The sequence below is a fragment of the Oncorhynchus mykiss genome, chromosome 3 (assembly GCF_057628025.1).
Source record: "Oncorhynchus mykiss isolate SJ-2025 chromosome 3, ASM5762802v1, whole genome shotgun sequence".
Taxonomy (NCBI): domain Eukaryota; kingdom Metazoa; phylum Chordata; class Actinopteri; order Salmoniformes; family Salmonidae; genus Oncorhynchus; species Oncorhynchus mykiss.
In genome coordinates this window covers 59638801-59648393 of record NC_143024.1, presented here as the reverse complement: position 1 = coordinate 59648393, position 9593 = coordinate 59638801, and the positions used below count along the sequence as shown (strand labels likewise).

At 39.9% G+C, this 9593-nt stretch overlaps 1 protein-coding gene across 7 annotated transcripts in view; it reads left to right on the top strand.

Annotated features, from left to right (window-relative positions):
• Window positions 1–3950: 3950 nt before the first annotated feature.
• The window catches only part of LOC110520064 (RNA-binding motif, single-stranded-interacting protein 1), a 49687-nt gene continuing 44044 nt past the window's right edge, over window positions 3951–9593 (top strand). The window contains exon 1 of one of the 7 annotated variants that reach the window (XM_036974339.2): window positions 3951–4272. In XM_036974339.2, the coding sequence (XP_036830234.2) occupies window positions 4201–4272 (72 nt within the window). In that variant the 5' untranslated portion in view covers window positions 3951–4200. Of the gene's footprint in view, window positions 4273–8116; window positions 8277–9593 lie in introns of those variants that run through there. The other 6 variants (XM_021597070.3, XM_021597073.3, XM_021597069.3 and 3 more) reach the window with 6 other exon arrangements.

Here is a 9593-nt window from a genome sequence, read left to right as displayed (position 1 = left end):
TCTGTCCTGTTGGATTCATAGCCCTCTGGATCTGGACATAAGCATGCAAGTAAATCTTGGTCAAATAAACAAACTGCTGTAGGTCTGCAGATACGGGAGATCAGGCGGAGGGCAGAGCCGAGCGACAGAAAGCTCAGGCATGCCAGGGGAAATGAAGAGGAATGCACGGAGAAAACTCAAAAGATCATATTTCAGGAACCTGGAGAACAAACGTCTAAGAAGCGGCCCTGAAATGAAACTAAGGTCAAATTAAATCTGCAAGGGGTTAGCGGTCACAGAGAGTGGTGTAGGATGCAACTTCATTATAGCACTTTAACTTTTCATTTAATGTTTAACTCTAACGTTGCAACGGTGCCTCAAATGTAATTAAACATTGTTTAGGCCCTCACCGTCTGTGACAAAATACCCTCAAAATCATGTCTTTCAAACTGCAGAAGTAGTTACAGTGGAGCAAAAAAGTATTTAGTCAGACAACCCCCCCCCCCCCCCCCCCACACACACACACACAAAAAAGGCTGTGAAGCCAGAGGTTCCCATCAGAAACACAGGGGAGAGCTGGATGTAATATTGTTGTTTTAGTGGAGACTATGGCCTCATGGGATTCCGGCTATTAGAGAGGGGATTTTTACAGAGAATAACATAGTAACCAATGGAACCAATTTAATCTATACTACATATAAATCAAATTGTGCAATGTGTAGCATGGCCAATTATGTTGATGCATGTAATTCCATTATTTTCCTAAACTGAGAAATTATACATTTTGTATTCTAAAATAGTATGATGACATGAGTTTGTGCTAGGAGTAATGTTAAATAATACCACTTTAGACACATGTAAACGTGGCAGTATTCAGCCAATATATGATGATGTTTTCAGTACGTACCATGTCACCAAGATGAGTTCATCATAAGGTGAGGACAACCTGACGGTTGTATGAGACAATCCCTCTGTAGGCTATAACCCCTATGACAACACAGAGCTTTTGTCAACATGGCAGAAAGCCTCAAACTCAACTGGCTCCTGCGACTCAGCACTCATAAAACCAATTCAATAAAAATCTGCTATTTATTTCAATGATTTGAGAACAATTCCAAAACCAATCTTCACAACAAATATATACTGAACAAAAATATAAACGCAACATGCAACAATTTCAAGGATTTTACTGAGTTACAACCAATTCCAATAAATTCATTATGCCATAATCTATTGGCGGGAACTGCAACACGATGTCTTACACGTCAATCCAGAGCATCCCAAACATGCTCAATGGGTGACATGTCTGGTTAGTATGCAGGCCGTGGAAGAACTGGGACAATTCCAACTTCCAGGAATTGTGTATAGATCCTTGCGACATTGGGGCTGTGCAATATAATGCTGAAACATGAGATGATTGCAGCAGATGAATGGCACGACAATAGGCCTCAGGATCTCATCACGGTATCTCTGTGCATTCAAATTGCCATCGATAAAATGCAATTGTGTTCGATGTCTGTAGCTTATGTTTGCCCATACCATAACTCCACCGCTACAATGGGGTACTCTGTTCCCAATTTTGACATCAGCAAACCGCTCGCCCACACAACGCCATACACGTGGTCTGCAGATGTGAGGCCGCCTGGACATACTGCAAAATTCTCTAAAACAACGTTGGAGGCGGCTTATGGTATTGAATTGAAAGTCAAATTCTCTGCCAAAAGTTCTGGTGGACATTCCTGCATTCAGCATGCACTCATAACTGGAGACATCTGTAGCATTGTGTTGTGTGACAAACTTTCACATTTTAGAGTGGTCTTTTATTGTCCCTAGCACAAAATGCCATTTAATCAGCTTCTTGATATGCCACACTTGTCAGGTGGATGGATTATCTTGGCAAACAAGGGAATATTTCTGGGATCTTAAATTTCAGCTCATGAAACATGGCACCAATACCTTGCATGTTGTGTTCATATTTGTGCTCAGAGTATTATAAAGCGTTTGTACCTTTTAGTCACAATTATTCGGTGTAAAAACATCCAATTATGAAAAAGATTCCCCTTACTCAAATATATTTCTTTGTTGATCCAACAGTAGAGTGATTAAGTTGTTAGTCGGTATCCAGTGTGTGGGAAATAACGTGAGTGGGGTATGGGCTATTTTTGCACCTGTGCACATTTTGCCCTGGCCTCTATAATGGACTATTCAGTTTGATTAATGAGCATGTCATCCATATACATCTGAGTAGCAGGACACATAGACAGCAGATAATAAATCGACAATGAGGGGAGCACCGAGACCACCAGTGACCAGACCCCCCCCCCCCCCCTGAGCCTTTAAAACGTAACAGGAACAACCAAGTCCATGGTCATGCCCTTACCTATAGCACTCCGGTTAGATGGCAATGGTGAAGGAGAATGAAAATGGATCATTTTGATGTTCAGGAGGACTACTTTGTACTCGACAGAAAAGAGCCATAACCTCTACTGCAATATAGTATGTAGTAGTACTATGCACTGTAGTAGTAGCCTAAACAGTCACTGTTGCAAACCTGTGGAAGGTTAGTTTGGTTCCATGTGTCTCTAGCTTGCTCTAATTACTGCAGGATCAAAGGATAGAAGAAGCTCTTCATCCTCATTAATGGATTCAAACAACATTTGCAACAGACAGCAATATGACCATCCCCAGACATCTTCACACCATCAGCTGGTGGCCTGCGCTTTAATGAAGATGAACATTACTACTCGAATGCGTTTGGATATTTTGGGGAGGAATTTCACAAAAAGCTGGAAACAATCAAGCACCAAAAGGTAAGGGCTTCATATTCCCGAGAAGGAAACCGCGTTCATTTTCATATATTATTTCTCTCCCTTTATATGAACTGTGGTATGAACTGTGGGAAAGCAGACGACATATAATGTTGCCTGTAAGTAACCTCCCTGAGCTTCCTTCGTGAAACCGTGGCTTTGTATCCTAAACTCCGCCCTACAAGAACACAACATAGTTCCTCATTCTGTATTCTCATCCACAGTGCTTCTTGGTCTGTTCTACCTGATAAGAAATGTACAGTGTGGCTATGTGTCCTTACTATTTCAACAATTTGTTGATGACAAATGCATGCAATAGTTCTTCAGTAGTACTTTCATACTATTACAGTGGGGTGGTAGGGTAGCCTAGTGGTTAGAGTGTTGGACTCCCCGAGCTGACATGGTACAAATCTGACGTTCTGCTCCTGAACAGGCAGTTAACCCACTGTTCCTAGGCCTTCATTGAGAATAAGAATTGGTTCTTAACTGACTTGCCTAGTTAAATAAATAAAAATACTCAGAGAGCAGCCTTAGGGCCATATTGGGTCGACCACTGCATTTCATGTTGTTTCACCTTGTTTCACTGACAAATACTATTTCAACAATTTGTTGATGACAAATGCATGCAATATGATATGCTCCCTTGCATTTGCCATGAATAATGTGTGAAGATATGGTTGTAATTTAAGTCCTTATAAGCTACCCGAGGAGAATCATGGAACTTGTTGACTTGGCACAGTTGGCAGATGTTTGTTGGTATGCAACTGTGGTTTAAGTAAATGTGCATAATGTGATCTTGCATTGTGATCATGTCGGGCTTTGTTTTTTTTTGTTAAAGAAGTTACATTGCCTTGTCTGGATGCCATGAAAGGTATCCTTATATAATGTACCATCACTCCTTGAACCAATATGAGTGTGTCATTACAGTGAAGCACTTATTGATGTCACATGGCAATGTTTGTATTGCTGGTGCAAAGGTGAGAGTGCCTGTCCAGCATTGGAGACTGATGTCTGAAGAGTAGGCCTATGGACTTCCAGAGCATCAGTGACTAAAACGTCCTTAATTGTGTCTTCAAATACAAAATGTATTATCAAAATTAATCAAACTGTTGTCTTGACACTATTCTGAATGAGATTGCATGAATAGCCAACTGGTCAGCATTTGCAGTGACCACTTTGGCTCTAGTCAGAATGTACCCAGAGCAGAGAGAACCCATCACCCGAAGCAAGTCCAACGCCCACGCAGAAACGCAGTTCATTTGCGCAGAGGCTGGTTGATATTCCACTGTTTCGCTGTTTGGTTCCAGGGTGAGGTCTCCCAACAACGAGAGAATTGACTGACAGAAAAACCGAATTGAAGGAAATACTGAAGTAACCTTCAGTTCCGGCGCGACTAGTTCATCTTTCTATATTCATGGGAAAAGTGTGGCAACAACAGATGTACCCCCAGTACTCCTATTACTACCCCCGATACCTGCAAGCGAAGGTACAGTAAAACAGTGCTCTATGTACTTGAAAATGGGCGATTGACTCTACATCGTAAAATGATCAATGCGCGGTTAGATTCGACAGTTGATAAGAACATGTTCTTCATCTGCCTCGGTAGATTATTGTACTCTATTTTGTCTGTCAGATTTCTTGTTCGCTGGGGTTCTGTTTATTAAGTCATTTGAAACGCATAGGCCTATATTTTCAGGAAAATTTGATTTGAGATCACTTTATGACTTAAGCACCCTGGACAGCTGTAGGCAATTTAGTGCATCTCAACACCTGTAAAACTCTTCTGACAGATTTTTCTTTACACTATTGACTTGGATCATTTGGATTTACATTGGAGTGACTGTGGCTCTCCAGGGTTAGCTAATAGAAACGATGCACAATTTTAATAGGATTACTGTTATTCCTAAATCCCTTAAACACTGCCATGTATAATTAAGTGTTAGATAAAGATAGCATCTCCCAACCCAATTTATTTTATTGTGAATTGTTTAGGTCGTTTTTGATATGCTGTTTCGTATTGATGAATGATCATAAGAGCGCAAGTCAGGTTTCATCGAATTCTTTACAGCATCATTAATGAATTATGTGTTGAAAATCAGAGGGCATATGGGGGTCAAATTACAGTCCTCAATTGACCTACAGACATCACCACTGAACATCAAGAGGCTCCTACAGAATACTTTGCCTCACTTAAGCTCCATACATGTTTAATCAGCTTGGCTGCCTATTAAATGACAAGGTCCCAGAGCGGAAGCCCTATAGGCTGCTTAGTATGCAACAGTAAAATGAGGATATGTTTTCAAACAGAGATAGACATCTGAGTGTGTCGATCCAATGAAAAAGACCTTAAACGGGATTTAGGAATTCCATTGTGTTAGCTACACAGCCTATTATAGCTGTGTTATGAATGCATGGGCGATTTATTTTCCATTTTGATATCATTTGAAGAGCTTCCATACAACTAAGTGATACCAGCAAGAGCAGGTTTCTCTTTTATTTGACGATATAATTTGAAGAGAAAGTATTAGCTTATTCGCCAAAGTTACCTGCATTCGTTAGTCATTTAGTCATAAAATGCTGACTTTATAAATGACACGCAACTCCATCTTCCTACTGATGAGCAAAATGCCATGTGTTTTTTTTATCCTTCAAATCCCACTATTCCATTGGCTGAAGAGTCATTCTTTGTATTCGATTTAAAAATAGGGTCATTCAGGTGATTTCCACATGGAAAGGGATGTGGCCCCTTTCAGTTTGTTTTATGACACACCATATATGTGTGTGGTGGCCTTAGTACAGAAGTGGCTTGTCCACTTCAAACAGGGCCTTGCTCATGGATTTGTGGATAACTGACATGGTGGTTTACATTTCACTGTCCTGCTCTGTCCTGCTGGCCTCTCTGCTTGGATCCAAATGCAATGACCCTGTTATAATCTTATTGAGGGGGGCCTGGCATAGATTTCTCGTCTATTTTGGTGTGTATGTGATGTTGGGAGTCTTTAAAGGTTTAGTGATATTGTAGGTTATTTGTTGTGATATTGATTTTGTATAGAAGAGCTGTATCATGTTCAGTCAGCGGCAAAATATTGCATTATTCATGATATGTGCTTTTGTTGTCGTCCATTTGTTGTTAGGTTTTGAGATACTCTCACAGGAATCGCATTGACAAAGCACAGAAACTCATAGCGTGTTTTAGCATGTTTTGTCAAGCAACTGGATTTCTGTTTCGGCAGGAGACTAGCTACAGTACTTTGATAGAGTAATTTAAGTGGAGCAGAACAGACTGCTTCTAGTTTCAGAACAAAGTGCTTGGTACAAACTGGTGTCGAATATCTATGTGAGCGATCCAGTATTTCAGGGATCCACTAGACTAGGGGTTCACAGATTTACAATAGTTTGAAGAACAGATGGTCCTTACTGGTGAAGAAGTGTTTACATTGAAGGAAATAAGCTTTTACAAGCTTAATAATGATTCAAATCCAATTAAATCACTATTTTGTATTCTTGTTTGTTGTCAACACAAGCCTATAATAATCCATTGAAGGTAAGGACATTAACTGCCATCGGACATTACAATGTTAGACTGTGAACAATGGCATTACGCCGAGGCTGAAAAAGCCCTATACAATGTTTACAATAAAGTTTGGAGAGTTGCCTAGCAGCTGAATGTACACAGTTGAACAGCACAATGTTTCTGCTCTTTATGTTGGTGCAGGGCTGAAAGAGCAGCCATTGTGCTCCTATGATTCTCATTCTTGGGGACTTTTGACATGAACAAAATGTGGGTTTACACGGTGCACAATAATATACCAACCCTGCTGTTGAGGCTCTCTGCCAAGAGGCTCTTTCATAAAAAATAGAGAAAACATTGAAAAGCCTCATCAGAGTTAGAAAGATGTCAATGGTGACACACGGGCCATCAAGGTAATCATTTCTTATTCATTGCTTCTTGCGTTCAAACAATTGAAATGAGCATGCAATGATATAAAGCAACAGGAGCTGTTATATCAATTGTAATATAGCAGGAATATTTCAATCTATTTATTTATTTATTTTTTCCACTTTGCAAAGTTAATTATTATAGAGGCAGAGTGTAGTCAGGGTTTTAGAATTTGGGATTTTCACTTCTATTCAAGGCCCTTGTCTTTTTTTCATGAGAACATATCTTATTTATGAGAAAAACATAAACATCTTGTATCAGGCTATTGCATTGATAATCAATTTCCCCTTTCTTGAATTATTTATGAAACACCTCACTGGATCTGAGGCGGGGAATAGGAAAGGTAATTGAAAATGGGTGCATTCATGTCAATCATGTATTTATTTTCAAGCAATGTGGATATGAATGATTTTCAAATGAATATTAAAGAATGGAGGTGGGTTATTCAATGTTTCCTATTTGCTTTCACAGCAAAACAATAATAATAATAATAATACAAAATCTAATTTGTTGCCATATAGAGTAGTATGAAATGAAAATATTTGTTTCCTACTTGGGATACGTTGCATGCTCTACATTTAGTCAGTACACAAGATGAAACATTCTCCACATTTTTAGAAGCACTCTTATATGAATGTGGCATCCAGTATGACATAAAAAAAAAATTGAAAAGTTCATTTGCAATGTTCTATTACAACCCCTCTCAACTGACCAACAATAAAGCCAAAGCTCTCTCATTGAGCAATATGCTCTTGACAGCAAAACATCAGTTTTTGATATTCTATCCCTCAGCGCTGGTGCCGTAAGTCAAACTTAGATCACCTGCCACATGATCCCATCCCTGGTGCTGACATCACATGACCAGTGAGTGCTTCAGACAGATGGGCAGTACAGCATGTTTACCCTGTACTTTACTGTCCTGTCCAAGCTACTCTCCGTTTATCATTGCAAAACTGTCTGCAGACTTCTGTCAAAACTAAGGTTGACACACATTTTCAGGATCAGGCATTTGGGAAGTTTTGTTTGTCTAAAGGAAAAGTTTGTAAGACCGTCATTGTCACGAGTGTAGCATCCACTCTACAAGCTTTTCTTGAATTGCCTGTGCAATTTGACACTCCTAAACTTTGCAGAGTCTCCTTTATAACTAATCTAATGTAATTCCTTGATAATGTTTTGTGTGAGATTTTCCTAACTGACTTATCGTATTATTGTAAGTTGTGAATTTGGAAGTATGGAAAGACTTTCCATTAATCTACTCCCAATCCTGGATAATGACAACTTTAGGTTGAGCTGTTCTTGCCCCACCACCATGCCACACACGCACACGCACACACACACACACACACGCACACACGCACACACGCACACACGCACACACGCACACACACACACACACACACACACACACACACACACACACACTCACACACGTCTGTCTTTGTGGCTTACTTGCTTCCACCCTAACGTGCTGAGTGTCGTCGAAAATGATTCTGTTGCTGCCTCAGAGGGGCTTTGTCCCCTGAACTCACCCCTTCCATCCAGGCAGGAAGGTAAATATACAGAGCTGTTTGTAAAGCCTTCCTGGTACTGGTGGGACTCTCTTTCCTCCACTTGAATTTCAGGGTGCTGTGGTATTGCTGGATCTCACTCTGAGCGAGCTAACGGAGAGGAAGGAAATGGATGGGAGATGTCAGCGTTTCAAAGAGGACAAACTGTTGTGTTAAACCGTATAGCTGCTGTTAGTTTCCAGACAAACTGATTATTATAATTATTATGGGCTGTGAGTGCCTGATTCCTTGAATGATGAAGTCTGAAACCTACCGTTCTCATAAAGGGCTAAAATTGGCATGTATAGTGGCATGGTGTGTATAGTCGTCATCTATTAGGCAAGCTGCTAGATTCTTTGTAAGAGCCCTGATGTCTGTAGGGTTTGGTCTGACATAGAGCCAGAATTAAATTGATAATTTGGTAGCTCTGCCGATTCAGCAGAGACTGTATCATGTCAAAACAGCCTCCTTAGGAACTGATTTGTGGCCGTGGGAAATTGGATATCACTGCAGGCCTTTCCGTGACTGTAGGTTCACACATAGGTGAGATATTTGTCATACGTCATGTATAACAGCAATTCTCAAGCACTAGAAGTGTTGCTTTAAGTCTGTAGAGGACCACATCTTTAGTTTTATTTCACATACACTACAGTTCAAAAGTTTGGGGTCACTTAGAAATATTCTTGTTTTTGAAAGAAAAGCACATTTTTGGTCCATTAAAATAACATCAAATTGATCAGAAATACAGTGTAGACATTGTTAATGTTGTAAATGACTATTGTAGCTGGAAATTGATATTTAATGGAATATCTACATAGGCGTACAGAGGCCCATTATCAACAACCATCACTCCTGTGTTCCAATGGCACGTTGTGTTAGCTAATCCAAGTTGATCGTTGTAAGGCAGAGTTGCAAAGAAAAAGCCATATCTCAGACTGGCCAACAAAAAAAGAACAGATTAAGATCGGCAAAAGACCACAGACACTGGACAGAGGAACTCTGCCTACAAGGCCAGCATCCCGGAGTCACCTCTTCACTGTTGACGTTGAGACTGGTGTTTTGTGGGTACTATTTAATGAAGCTGAGGACTTGTAATGCGTCTGTTTCTCAAACTAGACAATCCAATGTACTTGTCCAATGTACTTGGATAAAAATATCTGCTAAATGAAATATATTATTAGATTACATTATTGACAGCATCAATTCCTATAGAAAAGAATGAATGAAGCTTCAGGTCAATAAATGCATTCACAAGAAAGAACAATTACAGTTGGCTATGTGTTTTATGTAAGAACTTTAAGGCAATAGACATATGTACCT